Source organism: Nilaparvata lugens, chromosome 2 (assembly GCF_014356525.2).
Source record: "Nilaparvata lugens isolate BPH chromosome 2, ASM1435652v1, whole genome shotgun sequence".
Classification (NCBI taxonomy): domain Eukaryota; kingdom Metazoa; phylum Arthropoda; class Insecta; order Hemiptera; family Delphacidae; genus Nilaparvata; species Nilaparvata lugens.
Window position 1 is genome coordinate 67,585,997 of NC_052505.1, and position 21,731 is coordinate 67,607,727.

The window sequence follows — 21,731 nt, forward strand, 5'->3', positions numbered from 1 at the left end:
TGGATATTTGGGTATGGCAGATGTAATATTAACTGTATTTTTTCCTTAGGGCTAATTTTGAATATAAATAAGAATTATTGACTTGAAAGATTATTTTGACTAGGACTTGACTATTATGACTTGATAATGGCATCATAAAGCCGAAACATGTTAGAACTAAAAATAATTTTAAAAAACTTGGATTACTATTTTAATTTATATTGTAATGTTAACTGATCATTCTTGTTAAAAATTATCAATTAGTCTTTAATAATTTAATAGGTCATACATTTTTATAATAAAGATGAAATATTCTGTTAATTATATTTTTCATTGTTAATCTATCTGCTTTGCTGAATGATACACAAGGAAAGTAACACCAATTTTTATCAAATATAGGTATTACAGCTATAATTATTAGACACTATAATAATTAGGTGAGCTTTCTTTAACATTTAACTCTACATTATTGTAGAATGAATTAGCGTTACTTATATCAAACCATAATTAGCCTACATAATTCCTATTATCAAAAAATCTATTTAAGGCAACGCTCATTATTTATTTGGCTGTTTATCATTCTACATTTTCTATAGGCCTAGGTCTAAGCTAATGCCATTGGTGCACTTTCAAAGGCATGCGCAATTATTATCAAGCAAAGCCTTTCTCAAAAACTGATTTATGGGGCACTCATACCTTTAGAAAATATCACTCACAGAAAACGAGATTTTCGGTTTATGTTGATTAGGTAGGTTATTATATTCAGATAATCTTTATCTAGGTAGTTGTAACTCAGAATCTGTTGTCATGCCACTCCCCAACGACAAGAATCCCTTGAAAATTTCCCTCAAAACTGATCTGCATGTTTTACTCACAGTATTGCTTTTCAGGTAATTTCCATAATTCATAATTTCCAATATTTAGATCGATGGCATTCCTGGATCGATCGCGTCGTCAAAAAACAAACAATATATATTGTCATATTCTGACTAATTGTCACAAAATACAAATTAACTCATTTAACAAGATGATTGGCAAGAGTCAGCGTTAAGATCAGATCTCTCTGGTTGTCATCTAAACACTCGTTCAGACTCCTCTCTATCGGCCACCGAGTTATTCCATCCTTGAAAATATTGAACCAAGCAGTTTGAAGTGAAGAAGACTAACGACTTCATTGCCAATGCTGGGAAGTGTATGTGGTGAGATTTAACGTGTAGGAGAGATGCCATTGAATGTACTGCCCATATATGGCTTGTAGATAGATATATTTCTTGATCCATCAACATCTTAAGTCAATAAGTTAGTAGGTAAATGATATGGCCAATAAGTTAAAATAATAATAATAATAATAATAATAATAATAATAATAATAATTTCTCTGGATGTTGGACGACACATCCAGAGGAGTTTATCCATAAATTCATACATTACATATTTTTTTTCATATATTTTCAATAATATAACAATATTCAGTGTTTACAAAAATGATACCTCACTATATAATATATGTGTCGAGGTTATCATCAAATTAATACTAATTTATGCTACAACAGATAATACAAAAATTCCAAAAATCTAAAACTATATCTATTACCCTAAGCATCACCTAGTACAAAGATACTAAACCGAGGTACTATTTTCTACATATAAATTACCTTATTTAAAAAGAATACTGCTTAAATCTAAATCCTACTTACTATTAGTTCCTCACTACTTTGTATCCCAATACTGAATAACCAATGTCTAATTTTTCTTTTGAACCTATTGAAATTTTCCTCTCCTTTGATTTCTAATGGTATTCTATTAGATATTGTAGGCCCTAAATATCCTAGTGATCTTTGCCCAAACGCTGTATTCATTCTTGGTACTTCTTGATTGTAACGTTCTCTTATTCTAGTATTATGGCTATGATTTATGATATGGTTCCTATTTTGATGTTTTTTCATATACCCTAATAACAACAATATATACAATTGCCTAACGCTGAGTACTCTATTTTCTATAAATAATTCTACAGTTGAAAACTGGATTTCCCTGTTTCCCATTATTTTCAAAATGCGTTTTTGAGTTTTAAATAATGGATCTATAAAACTGAAGTTAGCTGCACCCCAAACTAACAGACCGTACCTTAAAAGAGATTCAACTAATGTTAAGTATACAGTTTTTAACATTTCTTTGTCTATGATACGCCTTAATTGATAGAATTTGTATATAAGCTTCCTTATTTTGGCAGTTGTATATGTTATGTGTTTGTTCCATTTCAATGAATCATCTACTATTATTCCTAAATACTTTATATTGTCAGAGCGTTCTATTAGTGGGCAATTACAATTATTGTTACAATTTCTATCACAATTATGGAGCTTCATTGTTGTCATGTGTGGTTTTGTGCTATTTGTTAAAGAAAAAGCTAAAAATTTTGTTTTTTCTGAATTCAATGACAATAAGTTATTTCTTAACCAACTAGTGATTTTTGTGAGTTCTATCTCTGCTGTTTGGAACACTTCTTCCCAGTTTTTTCCTTGAAAAAGGAGTGCTGTATCGTCAGCAAAGGCTATAACTCTACCTTGAATTTGAATGGAGCACAACTCATTTGCAAAGATCGAATACAAAATTGGTCCTAAAACTGTTCCTTGAGGTATTCCAAACTTCATGGAACCCTCTGCACTCACATGGTTCTCAACCTTTGTTTTTTGCTGTCGATTGCTGAGGTAGGATCTGAACCATTCAAGTGGCACTCCTCTTATACCTATTGCCTCAAGCTTTTTTATTAATAAGTCATGGGAAACAGAGTCGAAGGCCTTTGCTAAATCTAAAAATACTGCTAGACATTTATTCTTTTCCTCTAAATTGCTAGTTACAAATTTTGATAATTCTAGTACAGCTAATTCTGTACTTATACCTTTGCGGAAGCCAAATTGGTTAGGAGAAAGAATATTATTAATTTCTAAAAAGCTTATTAATCTTGATTTAACTAGTTTTTCTAAAATTTTTGATACATTGCTAATCAGTGAAATAGGTCTATAATTACTAATAATTAGTTTATCGCCTGCTTTATGTATAGGTCTGACACAGATTTGCTTCATTGCTCTTGGAAAAGTACCATATAACAAGCTCAGATTAAAAATATGAGTTAAAGGCTTAGAAATTAAATCTTTTATTCCTTTCAAGGTCCTGTTATCTAATCCATCTAGGCCTGGTGCACTATTGATGTGTAAAGAATCAATTGTGTTTATTATTTCCTTTTCATCTATGGGGAAAAGAAACATATTACTCTGTACATGCAATTCTGGTACATTATCTGCTATAATTTCGTTAATATTTTTATTCAGACTCTCAGATATTTTGTTAGCCATACTCTCTCCAATATTAACAAAGAAATTATTTACATGACTCAATAGTTCTCTAGGATTATCTTTCAGTGTGACTATGTCACCATTAATTTTCAAAGCATTCAGTTGTATATCCTTTTTCTGATCTGAATCTGTAGCATCCTTGATTATTTTCCATGTCTTCCTTACATCATTGTTTGCTTCATTTAGTTGCATCTTGAAATAATTTTCTTTTGTAGTTTGGATGAGTGACGTCAGTGTATTTCTGTATCTTCGGTAGTAGTTAGCGAGTTCTCCGTTCTCTGGGTCCAGCTTCCTTCTTCTATTTAGAGAATCCCTTGTTCTTATAGCTGAGATAAGTCCTCGTGTTATCCATGGTTTTATGCTCTTGATTCTCTTCTTTTGTCTGTAATGATGTGTATTGCTCTCCATATGTTTTTGTAGAATTTCTAGGAACTTTTCGTAAGCTGAGTCTGTGTTATTTGACTCAAAAACCTCCGTCCATTGTTCCACTCGCAGTCCTCTCCTCAAGCCGTTCAAGTTGACAGATTTACAGTTAGTTGAGAGTTGACAGTTAGTTGAGCTCTGTTCATCCCCATTTGTTCTGTCTAACTGATGTTCTTCCAGTCCAAGAATTGTAATGAAGTGGTCTGTGATACTCGAGTGATACACGATTGGATGGATTTTACTTTTACAGTTGGTCAACATATGATCCAAACAAGAAGACGTTCCCGCTGTTACTCTGGTAGCCTTTTTAATGCAGTTCTTCAAACCGTGTTCACTCAATAAGTCGTAATAATCATCAAGTTGATAATGCTGATGTGGCTGTAGCGTATTAATGTTGAAGTCTCCTGCGCAAATAATAAGTTGACCTCTCAGTCTACCAAGCACTGTTTCAAAGTCCTCTAAAAACTCTGTTATGCTGGCGTAGGAAGGTGATCTGTACACTGCTAATATATTATATCTCTCCTTTGATGTTTGAAGTCGTAGATGAAGAACGTTGGCCTGTCTGATATTTAGTTCTACCGATTGTACATTGAGATTTTCCTTTGCATATACAATTACTCCATCATTTTGAGTACGATTATTCAAAGAGTGAAAAATATTGTAGTCCTTCAGTTGCTTCTGTGTATAATCTCTTTTGATCCAGCATTCTGTTAGTATTATTATATCGAAATCATGGGACATATCCTGTAGTTGAATCATCAGGTCATCGAAGTTCTTCCTAATACTTCTGATATTGAGAGAAAATACAGTTATATTAGAGTGTTGAAGAGCAACGTGGAGTTGTTGTTTATCCTCAATCACACTGTCCTCTATCTCATCCACGGAATCAAGTTCATTTGCCACATCCAGCACGTTATTATTACTCATCATCATGCTTATTCATACGCACCCCTCCATGCTTGTTCTCCTCTATTTTCCTCTGCCATCTCATTATATATTTATCATCAAAGCTTAATGTGTTTTTTATAAGCAATGATATGAGATCATTCTCCGCTGTTGTTAGATAGTTGAAACTATGAGTGTGCCTACTGAGTGCTACAATCACATGACTTTCACTGTTATAGATCTCTAGATCCTTTGAATTTGTCCTCACTAGAATAACATTTCTATAAGTAAGACCTTGTGCTTCGTGTATCGTGTGAATTTTTATTGTTTTATCAATCCTGTCACCTAGTAACTCTTGAATAATTTTTTTCTCATTCTGCGTGTATGTTAATACAAGTGTTTCTGGATCAAGCTGTGGAAGACCGCCGTTAAAGATGGTCTTCCTAATTGAGCGAAGAGTTCCACTAGTTGTTTCAATTTTACCATAGAATTTGGATAGTGCGCAGCATACATCGATCGGACATCTTCTAGTTAAAGTCACTTTCCGTGTGGACTCACAAAAAACTGAAGGATGAGACCATCTAACTTTCAGTCCACTCCTTTCGATGTAAGGAATCTGTTTAGAATCACCAAGTAGGAAAACTTCGGAGCATCCTGATAATTTCGCAATGAAACCAATGTAGCCAGCATGCATCAGTACAGCCTCATCTATAAAGACACGATGATATTTCTTGCCCACTCCATTTATAATGAAAGATGAAACGGTTCTGTAATCTGATCTTATTATCTTTCTACAGTAATCCTTACCGTACTTATGAATGACAGCCTCTCTGATGTCTTTGATTCCTGCTCTTGTTTGACTGAGAACTAAATCTATTCCTGGTTTATGCTGGTTCAGTATTTCAAACGTCTTTCCACACCCTGGCACACCATCTATCCACGTAATATTAGGAAGACTTGAAGCAGAAATGTCAATTGATGATATTTTCTGATACAGCTCACCGTTTAACATGAGTTGTGTATCTCTACTAACAAGAATGTATTTTTCTTTTGTTAAGAATCTTTTATTACTCTCGTTGAATTCCACGTAGGTTCCTTCGTTATCCAAGCAGAAGCCCATTCTATAACTTTTCCTAGTTGGCCATAGAAATGTTCTTAGATTATTATCATAAATATTCATCTCTTTACGCTTTATCTCTATTAGGTACGAATAAGAGCTCAATAAGTTTTTTTTGTAATGTTAGTCAGAATTTCATAGTAAATAATAGAATTTATCTGATCATGTTGACTCAGAAGATTTCTGAGCTCCAGCATACTATTTATAAATTCATGTTTGGGTGGTTTTTCAGGTAAGTATCCCGTTGGACATGGTTTCTCATTGTTTTTCTCTTCTGGAATATTTAAAAATGTAAGATTATTTATACCCTTGTAGTAAAACACATATTTAATGTGTTTTGTTGCCAAGACAGTACTTAAGAGATCAATACAAGATACATCAGCCATGGTTCCAAAAAAATCAATTCCAACTGTCAGAGCTTGTTTATCTGAAGCCCATTCATCGATCATAGATAGTAATATTTCTAGATTGGAAAGCAAGTTACTATTATCTGTCAATAAAAACAAATTGAGTATTTTCAATGTCTCGTCGAATTTCACCGACGCATCAATTTGCTTTGTTTGTGAAAATATAGTAGTTAGACTATTGAAGTAATCAATGCTCATACATTTCCTATTTACTACGGTAGCAATGCCCTTGGAAATATTTACTTTTCCGTTTTTTACGCTGGCGAAGGAAATATTCAGGTCAGTGTAACCTCCAAAATTAAATACGAGTGATGTCCTACTTTTTGATCTTTGTTGAACTCTATATGTATAATTCAAATTACCTAAAATTTCATTAATATCCATCACAATATTTCCAGTCTGATTTATTATTTTTTGAGAACAATATATATTTTTAAACAATCCCATAATTAGTCTTTTCAATCAATTGCTGCAATGATTTCTGGTGGCTAGGACATTGTGGATCGTGAACTTTATGATTTGATGGCTTTTTGTTCTTCTTACAATTGCTACATATTGCTTCCTTGGCGGTATTTGGACAATCTTTAGTACTTTGATCTTCAGCACAGTGACCGCAGACTTCACTTTCTTTTTTGCAATACTTTGAAACGTGACCAAAGCACTGGCACTTGAAGCACCGTTGAACCGAAATAAAGTCATTTAACCTGCAAGAAGTCATGTCGACAAAGACTCGTTTCCTATTTATTAGAATTCTTCTTATCTCGGGCTCACATTCAATGATCCAATGAACTACTTCCTTGTTCTTTGGTCCAACCTTGTAGAGAGGCTTACATCCGTTTAAAAATGATTCTTTTCCTAGTTCAGAGATAGCAAAGTTTTTGTTGAAAATATGTCGAAATCAGCCCTCAGAACTTTTCTTTTTTCAAATTCCGCTTCCGCCTATAGATTAAGTTCGTGCTTTATCTGCTTTAAAAGTTCATAATCCTTTGAAAATTCATTGCTGATTACCTTTGATGTAGATTGCTCTGCTGGTTTCTCCATTGTAGGGGACTCCTGGACCTGTCCTGAAGATGATGATTGCTCCTGCTCTTCTCCCACTTCCTCGAATTCCGGAATTAATCCATATGGCGCCCTGACCGGTGATCTCATACGTAACGTAACGGATGGATTCACTAGTCTATCAGCTATAACTCACTTTTGCAATAATCACAACACAATTGTTATTATGTTCCGCAGCTCTAAACAACGATGTTTACTACTCGGCGTCTCAATTAAGAATGAATTGCCTATATGGTTTCAGCGGTTGTAAAGCATTGCAGGTCTATGCTGGAACCAGGCAGCTGAAAAAAATTCTTCAAAATCATAAAAAGGGATTAAGCAGAGCCACGTATGTAGTTTTTTAATACTCTTGTTCTAAATTTGAGGGTAAATTTATTAAATAAACGTTTACTCATGATCAAATGACTGAACCTCAGCCTCTCCAGACGGACAAAAGGAATGTTGATGTCATGCCTATGTCGGGTATTGATTCCATGAACGTTTGATCTACATTGGAGCCTAAATGACGGTAGCAGTCTAAAAGCCAGTTACACAGAGAGCTGTCATCAAGAAAAAGTCTTAAGCTATTTGGGGAGTATGGAAACATAAGGTTTGAGAATTCTAAAGAAAAGGGTTCAAAACTCTTTAATTCATTTTTTTTGTCCCGAGAGATATCGGTACGCGACTGGGTGTCCACCCGTCTACTTCCCGTCACCTGATATTCATGTCACCTACTGAATACTGGCAGGTGCCATCTTGTCGACAGAGTGTCAATTTGCTCGCTCGTGTCACCTGGTCATCCCATAGTCCCTCCAGGACATAGGCACATCGTCCTTCTATGCATGTAAAATGTCACAATCTACTAAAACATATCTTAACTGACTAACTCATTCACTCACTTTAATTAGGTCATTATAGAAATTCCTTATACTGAAATGTTCCACATTTTTTTGACGATGGCAACAGCCCCACCTTGTATGATTCTCACTTATGAGAGGTTTGCTATTTGATTACTTACTCACTTTTTGGAATGTACTAAAGAGTTTTGAAATTGGTTTCATGCACCAGGACATTATATTCAAAAAATAATGGGGTTACCTGTTTTCTCCATAAACAAATAAAATACATAATTTTTCATGATTAAATGATACATTTTTAATTAAGAAATAAACATTCAAATTTATCCTATACAGAGTGTTTCGGAAGTAGTGTCGAACATTTTAGGGTATTGTTCCTGGATGGTAGGAGACTAAAAATGTTGTATTTGAAGAGTCCAGAACTCAGCGGTTATCCTTTTAGGTGCCATTTTGTTTTTTTCAGTTAGGAATTTTCATCTCAAGAACTAAATGTTGTATTGATCTGAAATTTGGCATGAATATTTATGACTCAAGTTTAAAAAATAGAATAAAAAATTTTCTTTATAAATATACAAAATGGCGGCCATTTATAATTTTCGATGGCAAATTTCACAAAAACCGTTCACTTTCCAGAAAATTTACAAGAGACAAAAAAGTTAGCAAATTCTATCAAGACTTTAAGGATACCATATTTATTAAGTTTGGTCAAATAATAACAGAGAAATTAATACTTTTCGTACTGCATGCTTAACCACTTCTCACCATTTAGACACATCAATATTTCCAATTTTATTTATGATGAAGCTTTGAAACTCGGTATAGTTACATTATGACCATACAGCTGATTTCACAATGGTTTTCAGATGATCTTGTTTGTCTTGTGCATGCATGCAGTGCGAAAAGAGATCATTTCTTTGTTATTCTTTGATCAATCTTAATAAACTAGTAGTTCTGTGAACAGTAGACCTCACGCAGTATTATCATCCACAAGTACCAGATTGAAAGTATAGACCTTATGGAAATACAGCAATAGACTGGATTCTACACACATCTGTGTAATCACTCGTCAGCTGATTTATGATCAATAATTCTATAGTCTGATTTTTACTCTAATATTGGCGTATGAAGGAGGCTCCTTTTCCTTTTATATTATCCTTGAAATGCGAAATTTCCAAAAACCTTGTTTATACGTCGACGCGCAATTAAAAAAGGAACATACCTGTCAAATTTCATGAAAATCTATTACCGCGTTTCGCCGTAAATGCACAACATATAAACATTTAAACATTAAGAGAAATGCCAAACCGTCGACTTGAATCTTAGACCTCACTTCGCTCGGTCAATTAAGGAATATAATAACAAATATTTTATCAATAGAATTAATAAAATTTATAGCTGAACGACGTCCCAAACCATAATTATGCACATCCACACTGATACACCAACTATTTATTTGATCAGATCATGCTTACACAAGATTTCTATAGTCTGATTTTTAATCTAATATTGGCGTATGAAGGAGGCTCATTTTTCCTTTTATATTATCCTTGAAATGAAAAATTTCCAAAATCCTTGTACATACGTCAACGCGCAATTTAAAAAGGAACATACCCGTCAAATTTCATGAAAGTCTATTACCGCATTTCGCCGTAAATGCGCAACATTTAAACATTCAAACATTAAGAGAAATGTCAAACCGTCGACTTGAATCTTAGACCTCACATCGCTCGGTCAATTAGGTATCCTTGAAATCATGATAAAATTCGATAACATTTTTGCTTCTTGTAAATTTTTTGTAAAGTGAACGGTTTTCGTGAAATTTGCAATTAAAAATTTTAAATGGCCGCCATTTTGTACATTTATAAAGAAAATTGTTTATTTTATTTTTCAAATTAGAGTCTGTATAGCATAAATATTCATTCCAAATTTCAGATCAATACAACATTTAGTTCTTGAGATAAAAATTCCTAAGTGGAAAAACAAAATGGCACCTATAAGGATAACCGCTGAGTTTTGGACACTTCAAATACGACATTTGTAGTCTCCTATCATCCAGGAACAATACCCTAAAATTTTCGACACTACTTCTGAAACATTCTGTATATTTTGTTTTAATGTTCGCAATTTGCAAATACAGTCCCTTCTGTGCCACAATTGTGCACACCACTGCAATCCACATTATGGCAACGGGAGGGACAGAATTTATGACGGCGGTTAAATGCGAATTCTCACATATTAGTATCAGTGTAGGTATCCGGTACAGTAAAAATTCTGTTCATATAATTTCTATTAGGACTATTATTTCATACTCGCTCAGCCGGGCTGAGTGGCAATATTTTTATTAGAACTTATGGCAATTATTTTTTAACTGTACACTAATCCTGATATTACTGCACACCAATAAAAATATAATGCCCACGAGTTCTAATTGGATCAGCCCAACATATTCTGTATGAATAATATCATTTGAACTTATGAGAATTATATTTTCACTGTTCATAATCACTTTTGTCTGCGAATCCAGCTTAGATCCAGATGAAATAGTCACCGTCGCATTGGTGTACATAAGTCTTCAATCAAAACGAAATCAATTAATTAAATTAATTGCTTTTCATTTTACCTGGTTCATTTATAATATTGTTTCCAACAAAGATTATTCTTTCCAATTAGAAACTAAAATGCTTTAATTCATATATCATTTGTCTAACAGTTGTCTTGTCAACTCTAGTACTTTGATTGTTTTTATTGGAATACTGTTTGTTGCCAAGCTAAGTGTCTCTCTGCTAGCTGAGTCAGGCCGTAAAGCAGGCGCATTCCCTTCTGGCCTGAGTCGATTATTTTTAAACCTCGGCTGGGTCTCCACCTGCTCCCCCTCTTCTCCTCACCATCCTCCTAACAAAACCGATCTCCTCTGCGGCAATAACAAAAAATGAGCACATTTGACTAATCTGGTTATATTTTCGCCTCATCACATGTGCTCGTCGAGTTGGTCCTCTCCAGGCTGTGCTGGAGGGGCCAATCAAATACTTTATCAACGAATTTTGCAAAATTCCGTTCAAAACATAGAAAAAGAGAAAAATATACTGTATTTGATGATGGACTGCTAAGAACACTTTACAGTCTTAGTTCCGCCTCAAGATTATATTTATTCATTTATAATATGTATTCCTAAGTACTTTCTAATAATTAGTATATTTTACTAATACAGTAGTTTTAAAAAATGTGTAAACCTTTTATTTTCTATGATTGTCTGACATGGTCTATATATTCTGGAAATATTTATGACCAATAAAATATTTATTTATTTATTTACTATTCCATTTGAACAATTACAACATGCATCAAATAAATGATTGGAAGAGAATCTACAGGATAAACCCATAAACTGTTTCACAAATGCATGTTGTACAAACCCATATATATTTGGACACTTAATAATGAGATTAATAACCTACCTGAAACCGGTTGTGTTATAAAATAAAATAAAAGAGCACTAGTAATTCCATATAATAACACTGTCAATAATTAGCCCTGTAGAAATAAATGTTAATATATATTATTAAAAAATGTTGGGTTTTTGCAAGAACCATTTAAGTTTATTATAACGGCTCCTCTACACATGCATTAGAGCCGGTGTAGACGTCATAGCGGTGACGTTTACACTTGACGTTATTCATGAGCGATTTCCTCACGATGTTCCATCTCTGCATGCGACACCGGCTTAAAGACCAGAGTTGGATAACCAGTTTATTTTTACTTAATAAATAAACACCTCTAAATTAATTGGTAGTTATTGGCACTAAATCCATTGAGAGAATAGGCTAGAATTATAAAAATTTAGGTGGATTAAAATTTTTATTTTATACACATTATTTGATTTTATATTCAATTTCTACTGTTTCTATTACCAGAATCTCTCTGTTCGCGATGTCCAAAAATGTCTCTAAAACGTGTTACCAGTATCTCGTAGTTGTAAATTATGTAGACAATTGCCACTGAAATAATACCCACTAAAATAGAATATACTTCTAGTTTTGAATCACCACTTATTAACATTTTTGCCTTGTTTGTTTTAATCTTCTTTACCAATCTTTTACAGTTGCATTTCCCTGAATTCATTTTTCTTGTAAAATACTGAATGAATTTCTACATAATAATCATGAGCTAGGCCTATTTTAAATTGAGAAAAAGATTCAGTCGCCATATTTCTAGAACACTTGCAATTTTTAACCTGCAATATTATCAAACTACAATTATTATGATTTTTGGCTAAAATTTTGTTGTTGATTTATGATGGTTATCAAACGTTCATAAGCAGCTGCTGCTCTTTTGATGGCTTGGCAATGATCAAGGCTAAAGTAGAGTAGATTAATAGAATGTCAAATTTTCCAATGTAATGATTATTTTTATTGTTATAAAATGAAATTTGAGATTGAAAATCCCAATGTAGTTTTTTGCATTGTTTCTTATTTTTATTGCAGAGTATTGAGTTCCTGTATCTAAAAGATTAATTATAATTAGATAAAATAAAAATCTGTACTGCTCAAAACTAGTTAATAATATAGTTATATCAGCTCAATCACTACCTCCTTGTACGGAGGTTGTGGCTCAATACGTGCTCAAACTGAAAAAAATTGCAACAATAACGATTGTTGGCGGAAATGGTAGCTGTGTATGATACCTTCCTCTACAACGTGTAAAAATTCGACCGCCCAAAAATCCGACTCGTGTCGGGAAATTGTTTTTTGGCCGCCACATTAAAATAAGGCTGGTACTTTTTTCAGTCAGCCCAAAATATCTCTGGAACCATCAATCTGATCGAAATTATATTGTTATAAGTATTCAACTTATATTGTTATGTATAAGTATTCTTTCTTCTGTTTTCCAACACTGTAACTATCAGTGGTAAATTGTTTAAAAATATTAGAAAATGCACATCCAACCGTCACATTGGTTTAATAAAAAAATAATCGTACCAGTGAATGATGTAGGAAGATTTTTCTGAAAGTTGAAGTCATTTGGCTGTTGTTTGAAAAGAGCTATATTTAGAGTCTCTCTCCCAGTCGCATGCTTCTCTGAGCTATAATATAGCCTATTAAAACAAACATAGTGGTGAACTCTGTTCATTACTCGTATTTTTCCAACATATGCGACGAACTTCAACCACTTTGTGTGCTTATCATGCACGAAAATTTATTGCTTTTCATCTCAATTTGCAATAAAATCAGCCAGAAGACTTGTAACGCAATCAATCTCGTGAATTGATTCATAACAATGAAGTGAACAAAATAAATTCGGTTACCTGTCTATGAATTCAGTTATTTTTTGCTACAAATTTTCAAAATTTAAACTTATTGTTAATATACTGAATAGAAATTGTCATTAAACCTCTGGATCTTATTATATTTCTGGTAGAAAGGGAGCTTAAATTTTTAACTTAACTCATGTTTTTCATTTCTGATTTGCATGGTACTGATTGATTATATGAATATCTTCTGAACGGTTTGAGATATCGAAGTGCGGTTTTCACTATCCATTTTCTCTTGAAATTACATATCAAAATCATATATCGCATGACCACCTCCCTATTTAACAAATAAAGTTGCATTCAAAAAGGCGGAACCAAGATGGCGGACCAGCCTTTTAAAGTCATAGTAAAGTAGTATTTTCAATTCGAGTAACATCCCCAATCACACCCATCTTGGAATCACTTCTTTTTATGAGATACTAAGCCGTTCTCAGACTTTTTCTCTCCTTTCTGCTTTGAATAGTATTGATTAATAATGTGAATATATTCGAAACGGTTTGAGATATCGATATGCGGTTTCCGCCATTCATTTTTTCTTGAAATTCCCTATCGAAATCATGTATCGCATGACCACCTTCCTATTTAAAAAAATGAAGTTGCATTCAATATGGCGGATCAAAGATGGCGGACCAGATTTTTAAAGTCATTGTAAAGTAGTTTTTCAATTTGAGTAGGATCCCCAATCACACCCTCCATCAATTTACTTTTGTGTATGAGATATTAAGCGGTTCTCGGACTTTTCACCCACTCTGTATAATCAATGATCTCAAGAATCAAGATCATGAGACCTCAAGAAAGAAGTTTTCAAGTAGAAACAAACTATGTATAGTATTTGAAAGATTTCATTTTGATTAGAAGAGAGTGCTGATTTTGAATCTGTTGTTATCGATTCAATGGAAAGCAACTGCCTGCAAATTCAGTCCTTCGTGATATACGTGTCTGCATTTTGAAGGGCTTCATCGCATTAGATCATATTCAGCTCACTGCGCTGTCATTATCCATGAAAACGGCTCCGTCTGCTTTCAAAATGGAAACGGTGAAATAATTAAATAGAACCCCTTCATAGAAATTCAAATGAATAAGTAGATGATCTTGAAACTTGATGAGGTATTTTGCAAAGTAGTGGTTGTGACATGATTGATTGATGATTGACATTGATGTTTTCTCATTTCTCTCTTTCAGGAGCACAAGCTTTCTCGAGGAAACACCCCATGTCATGTTGGCTATCCACAATGCTTGTGGTGTTTGCTGGTGGCATGCTCTGCAATGGACTCCTAGGAGAACCTATCCTAGCACCTCTGAAAAACACACAACAATTGACTGTCGCCACTATTGTTTGGTAGAGTTGTCTTTCATTAAACTATATCGTGATAAAAATAGAAATCCAGTATCCCTTTTTAACCTTCCGGCAGTCGCGCTGTTGTAAAAAGTACAACAGTGTCAGGTTTTTTGCTGCCCAAAACTATTGAATGGGGTGGTGTCAGTGAATGAGTCAACTATGGATTCCAAAACTTTTCCCCCATCACTGCACTGAGTTGCAGTATCAACCGAGCAATGGTTCAGTCTTTAGGTGCCATTTAGTCGCGACAGTGCATATTAAGTCGCACTGTGCATAAGATAGGGAAAGACTGTGTATACGGGGACTGTAAACGAACCAATAACACCGAATTGATGGCTTTGCTTGATAACCTTATTGGGCTATGAAATGGTAATCATCCAAATGTTCATAGTCGTAAAATAATCCAAGAAGATGGAAAAAGTAATTATACAATTAATTAATATGTTTTAACAGTAAACAGAGTACATAACACTCGGAAGATTGGATGTTGTACAAAATACAACACGCGACTGCTCGTGTGATTGAGTAGGGCGCGACTACCGGAAGGTAAAATTGTTTACTCACAACATGTTTGATGGCGAATCAAACTATATCGTGCTTGAAAACATATCTTAAATCTCTTGAAAGTGAAAGAGTGATATCTTTCATTTACTATCATTAATTAATTTAGTCCTCAAGTAGTAGGTCTTGTAAACTGTTTAGTGTTGAGTGCGCAAATTAATAGTTTCCAGGGATGATCAAATTTCAAATACTAAGCCGGATTGCCACATATCAGTATCAGTGTCCGTTTCCGTTACAGTGAAAATATTATTCTCATGAGTTCTAATGGGATTATTCTCACTTAGCCCGACCGAGTAAGTATGAATAAGAACTTATGAGAATAATATCTTCACGGAACCGGATATGGACTCTGATACTTATATGTGGGAATCCAGTTTTACTGTTGAATGCAGAAATGAATACTTTCCACGGATGACAAATCTAAAATATTAGAATCATTACTGCACCGTATAATAAATTTATAAAAATGAACGTATTTCCCTACCATATTATTTAATGATTGTCTTACAATATATTTTTATGCCTTATTAAATAGTAAGTGTTTTTACTTAATCTACTAATATTGAAAATTGTTTGATGTTCGAAACTTTGAAAATAAATTAATTTTTATAACACTACTCATTGAACATTGAATATACAGAAAAAACTTGATAATTCATGATAAATAAGTTTTAGGAATTCGTTTGTCGAACGATCAGCATCGTATCTGAATTAGTGGTCAGCTCAGCGGTCGCGTTGATAAGCGATCACTCAAAATTAAATAAGTAACGAGAGCCTAATGCTCCTATTGGCTGGCAGTTTGATTGCTGACTAAAATTCTCCAAGTTAGTCATGTCCTTTTAAGTTCACTTCCAGGGGCCTACGGGGCCTATTGCATTTATAAATACAAACTAATAATACCAGTATAGTCAGCTGGTTATTAGAATAGGAAATTATTAAACTTGTATTTTATCATGCATTAGGGCTCTCAGGTGGTTCGGAACTCACCTAAAACCATCCAGTTTTGAAAACAAGGAAATTAAACAATTAGCTGAGAAAACTGACTTAAACACCAACAATTTTTTGGAAACCCTGAGGATGATAAAGTTGCAGATGAGGATTGTTCCAAAAGTATTTCGAAATCAGCTTCCAAAGATTCAAGTTGAGTAGAATATTAGGCTGTACTCTCAAAATTCCAGAAAATACCATCCAAAGTAATATTTAAAGATACTGTTCCACTTGCCGTTCCGAAAATACATGAAGAGGCAACCGATAAACGTGATTCCTCCCAGTCTTGAAAATACAAGATATACGGTAAGTCAGATGAATTATGCCTCAAACAATTCTGATGATCAAGATATAGTAATCAAACCTTTTTTAAACCCAGGCGGAAGGATTTTAATCAAGGTTTATTGATAGTACAAAAAAAATGAAATAAAAACATTATTCACATCAAACACTTTCAGAATCAGAAATGAATATTTAGATCACTTTTGTCATTGAGTACAAGAATCCATTCAACTGATTAATTTAATTTTTGTTTTTCAGGTATGTAGTTTTTTACACACCATTCGACATAGGATACAAAGCAGCAAAATTCTTACCCGTCAAACTTGTGTTCTCAGCCATGAAAGAGATTTACAGGTAATATACAATTATCATTATTAGCTTCTCTATTATTAAATCAGAGCTATGATTAAATAAATATTTAAATTAAAATATTACTGAATTGAGTTTAAAATCAAATTGAAGTCTTCACAGTTCACATTCAACGCTGCGATGATAAGCATACCTATACCCCTTGATAAATAGAAACATACACCTAGATAAGCCACAAGTCAAGTAATATGCATCATAATAAAGTTTGGTTATTTTTAGTTTTTCAGTTTAGCAAATTGATATTATTGATTGTTGATTGAATTGGTGGTGAGACTCTTTGTAAGTTTACCAGTTTGTTAACGAGACCTTTATGAGACCAAACTTATTCTTTCCATGTTGCCTATTTAATGTTTCAGTTAATACTGTTGTTTTAAACTTACTATTATGAATTAATTTTTCAGGTGTAAAAAAGTCTATGATGGTGTAACACACGCCGCTAAGCTTTATCCCAACGCCTACCTAATAATGATCCTTATTGGAACTCTGAAAGGTGAGTATATTGATAGAATATTTTACAATTTATTGTGATCTATATTATTTTCCATTATGGATGATGCCCACGTAGGTTTTCTGCCTTGCGTGGGTAATGAAAAGTGCGTAGGTGATTGATGTGATCTCTAAGGCCTGATTTCACCAAAAAAGAAAACTAGATTTTAGCGGCAGTTGGATCCAGTCAGACAATTTTAAATTGGTTCTGTAATATTTTTTTTGGTTTAGAATCAACTGTTGCTCAAACCAAGTTTTTGTTCTGGTGAAATTTGAAATGGGGTCTAAATATAGAATTGGGGACAATTTATGAATTAATTCTTAGTTTCTACGAATTGAACAACGATAAAAGAACCAATTATTTTTTGTACGCTGGACATGATTGATCATTTTTGGGATGGTTTGAAATAGAATTTGGGACAAGCCAAAGGGCTGTCAAACCATTTTTCAATGATGGCATGCAACATTTTCTCAATATGCAACTAGCATGACATCTCTAAAAGGTTAAAGAAGTTTAAAAACCTATTGGTTTGGAACCTCAATTTCATCAGGATTTGTTCATTAAACATTCGATGTTGGAATCTTTGAATTTTGAAACAATTTCATAAATTTGAAAAGTAAACCATTTGATTAACAATTCAAACAAATAAAATAAATCTTGAAGAATAAATATAATCAATACAGAGAATCTTTGAGAAACAACATCCAAGGAACAATATTTGAAGATAAAACACAAATTAATTGGGAAACCTTTAGGGAAAAAATTAAGAAAAATTTATTCTTATTACATCACAGCAGATAAAAATCACAACATTCGGTCTGCAAATCAATAGATTAATAACTGCTCGTAAGTGTACGTTTCGTATATGGATGCGAGTTTCACCAATACCCACTATTACTTCAGATGTCATCTCATGCATGTAGTGACGTCATAGTGTATCAGAACTCCAGTTGTGGGGCCTGAAGTAATAGTAGGTATTGGTTTCACTCATCTACCTAATACAGTATTAAGAATTCTTTTACTTTCCTTGCCCTATTACCATAGGTAAGGAAAGTATTGCTTTCCGAAAAAAATAAGGTACCCCAGTTTCTAAATTTCTATACGTTTCAAGGTCCCCTGTGTCCAAAAGTGGTTTTTGGGTATTTGTGTGTGTGTGTGTGTGTGTGTGTGTGTGTGTGTGTGTGTGTGTGTGTGTGTTTGTGTATGAGTGTATGTGCGTCTGTGTACAAGATATCTCGTCTCCAATCAACGGAATGACTTGAAATTTGCAACTTAAGGTCCTTACACTATAACACTATAAGTATCGGACACGAACAATTTCAATCAAATGCAATTCAAGATGGCGGCTAAATTATACCTATAATAGTCATTGATAAGCTCTATCAACTGCCACAAGTCCCATATCTGTAGAAATTTCAGGAGCTTCGCCCCATCTATGCAAAGTTTGATTTTAGATTCCCAATTATCAGTCTTCAGATACAATCTCTACAATTAATGTGCAGTAACATTTTTACCTAAAAATGGAAATAAGCTCGAAATTCGAGGAAATGTGATGCAAACTGTTGGCAACTGTTGATTCTATTAAATCATTCACTATGAAGAGATAGCAGACCTCGTGTGTCTCCAGCGTTATAGTCCTGCCACCAGCTGGCTCATATCTTAGAATAGTAGACTTGAGATGCGCGTGAGCACTAGCGTCAGGTGATCAATTTTCATATCGGCAAGGAAAGTTGTGTGAGTGCGCCACACCAGATTTTTTTCTATGTATTTTACAAACATGCGAATTTATATGAAATTCTGATTATTCTATTAGCTTTTGCAATCTAGTGCAAACTGTATGGATATAAAGATTTGCCTCAATATAGGTCTTGTGAAATAAATGAGGTTTATTATTTGACTAGGCTTTAAAACTCATTGAATATCAGCGTATACTGTATTCCAAATAAATAAAATACTCTACTTTGAGGAATTTGTTAGGTTCTCGGGAATGGAAGAAGATGTTGATCTCTTATAGTTCAAGAGTCTATTCAGAAATTATTGACATTCACCTATTCAATTTTAATACAACATTTATCACATCAAATATCCATGAAACGTTTCCCTTATCATTTTTTATGTCAAGTTCAATCTGTATCACTTGTGTGGAATAATCTAATTTAAATTTTATGAATGGAATCTATGAAACCTAGTAAACTATAGCATAAAATTTAAACTTTTAGATTAACCACTCACTAATCAAATGATTAGGTCGAAATTTTATGCACCTCTAAATAAAATTTGTGATTCACATGCAATAATATTATCACTTTCAGGTAATGGCGCTGGTTTTACAAAACTGTTTGAAAGACTGATAAGAGGTGTTTGGACCCCAACTGCCATGGAGTTCATGCAGCCTAGTTTGTAAGTATATTCCTACTCAGTTTAGTTTAATTTATTCATTGTAATTGATGATATAATATGACATTGATATTGATATCTTATTTATACTGTAGAAACAAATTATAAGTTAGTTGAAGTATTTTGCAACTCTAATTGATACTCAAGTACTATGTAACTCAATTGGTAAAACAAATTCCAAAAAAATAGTTTGCTGGAGGCGCCAATGTTTGATAACTTTCGATGGGATGCGAAGCATGTAGCCTACCAATTAGTACTTTTAGTTCCATTTGTTTTAAATTTCCAAAAACTTGTAAGCTTCAATAACATCAAATCTTCCTGTTGGAGTAATTGGATTACGTCGTATATTTTGTTCTCTTTAGAAATTTTGCCACATGTGTGGTTTTTTCTCTGGAAATACCCTTACTTGACGAATAACTCTTCCTCAAAAAATTATAAGACCAATTATACAGGAACAGCTGAAAGTAAGTTATATACTTATTATGAAATATAACGAGTGTTTCATTAAGGACGCAACCCAAATTGTAAGAAGAAAATAGTAATACATTAGGAAAAATTTTTCAAGTCCCCAAACTTGTGTGCTGGCAACAGTATATTGAAAGTCAAATGCTAGTTTAAATGTGTCAGAAGTGTTTATTCCACAGATGAAAGCATGCTTATTTTAAATACTTGTATTGCGTGTGAATCTTACAAATCTGCACAAGAATGGAGTGTTTCGAATAAGTAATAACAAGAATAAGTAAGTTTCGATTAATAATAACAAGAATGATTAAGTTTCGAATAGAGTTTCCCCATACTACAGTTCCTAATAAGTCGACAAAATATGGTTGATCAATAAATTTCGTACAACTGGTAGTGTGTAAGATGATAAGAAACTAACTTGCTGGCCAACAATGTTGATCGCGGAAGTTATAAATAATCTGAGCCATTTTTTGTTGCAGAGTCAACTAAAAGACTCGCTGAGAAGGTTATCATCTGAAGCTGATACTTGTCTACCGACTTGAGTGGTTCGCGCGCGGTATATGCAGTACGCAGGCAGCCTCTTGGAAGTGCGGGATAACATGTGCCTCGCGGCCATAACCAATTTCATCATTTAATACTGTCATAAAGAATCCACATATACACATATGTAGTGCCATAAGTTTTATTATTCAACTTTGGGTTGCGTCCTTAATGAAGCACTCGTTACCAACTACTTATTACAATCATACTGTACTATAATTGTCCAGTGTGAAGGATTCTTGAAGTTAATAGTTCTGATATTACAAAATTTCTAATTCATGTGAAAGTGCTTGTATAAATACTCCTGTTGTGTCGTGAAAGCAGAAACTATGTTGTGCTCAAGAATCGTATCTATATAGTGAATGGCATTGATTTATTGATCCGTTTTATTTTTCAGCCCAACCAAAGCGTGCATTGTGGCATCTATTATTTTTGTTTTGGATAAGAAAACTGATTTGATCTCCGCTCCTCATGCACTGGTTTACTTTGGAATTGTTATATTCTTCGTTTATTTCAAGGTAACTATACTCGTTTTGCTATAAACATTTAATATCGGGGCACCGAGCTTCGCTCGTTTTTTTTTATTTATTGATAAACAGAACACAATTTCCTTCAAATAATCGTGTTTATATTTTACAGCTGGCTATACGTCAGCTTATGAATTTCGGGGATGAGATATTTTGATTTTCCACAGACGCACTTTTTTACTATCCACAGACGACGAAAGTCTCAGCTGTTTTTCCAAGGATGAATAATTATTCTTTATAATTATGTCGTTCAGCGACATTCAGTTTTCCCAGGGACCTAGTGCAATCGAATCTTTATGTCATAAACCTACTATGTTCCAAATCTCGTAAAATCGTTAGAGCCGTTTTCGAGATCCGTTGGACATAAATAAATATAAATAACCAAATATAAAAATTCAGATATACAGAAA

The 21,731-nt window shown here is 33.5% G+C and overlaps 1 protein-coding gene across 1 annotated transcript in view; it reads left to right on the plus strand.

The window, feature by feature from the left end:
• The window catches only part of LOC111048239 (trimeric intracellular cation channel type 1B.1), a 30,234-nt gene that overhangs the window by 2,603 nt on the left and 5,900 nt on the right, over positions 1-21,731 (plus strand). The window contains exons 2-6 of the mRNA XM_022334110.2: positions 14,553-14,709; positions 16,798-16,893; positions 17,310-17,398; positions 19,708-19,795; positions 21,192-21,312. Of these exons, the coding sequence (XP_022189802.1) occupies positions 14,553-14,709; positions 16,798-16,893; positions 17,310-17,398; positions 19,708-19,795; positions 21,192-21,312 (551 nt within the window). The remainder of the gene's footprint in view (positions 1-14,552; positions 14,710-16,797; positions 16,894-17,309; positions 17,399-19,707; positions 19,796-21,191; positions 21,313-21,731) is intronic.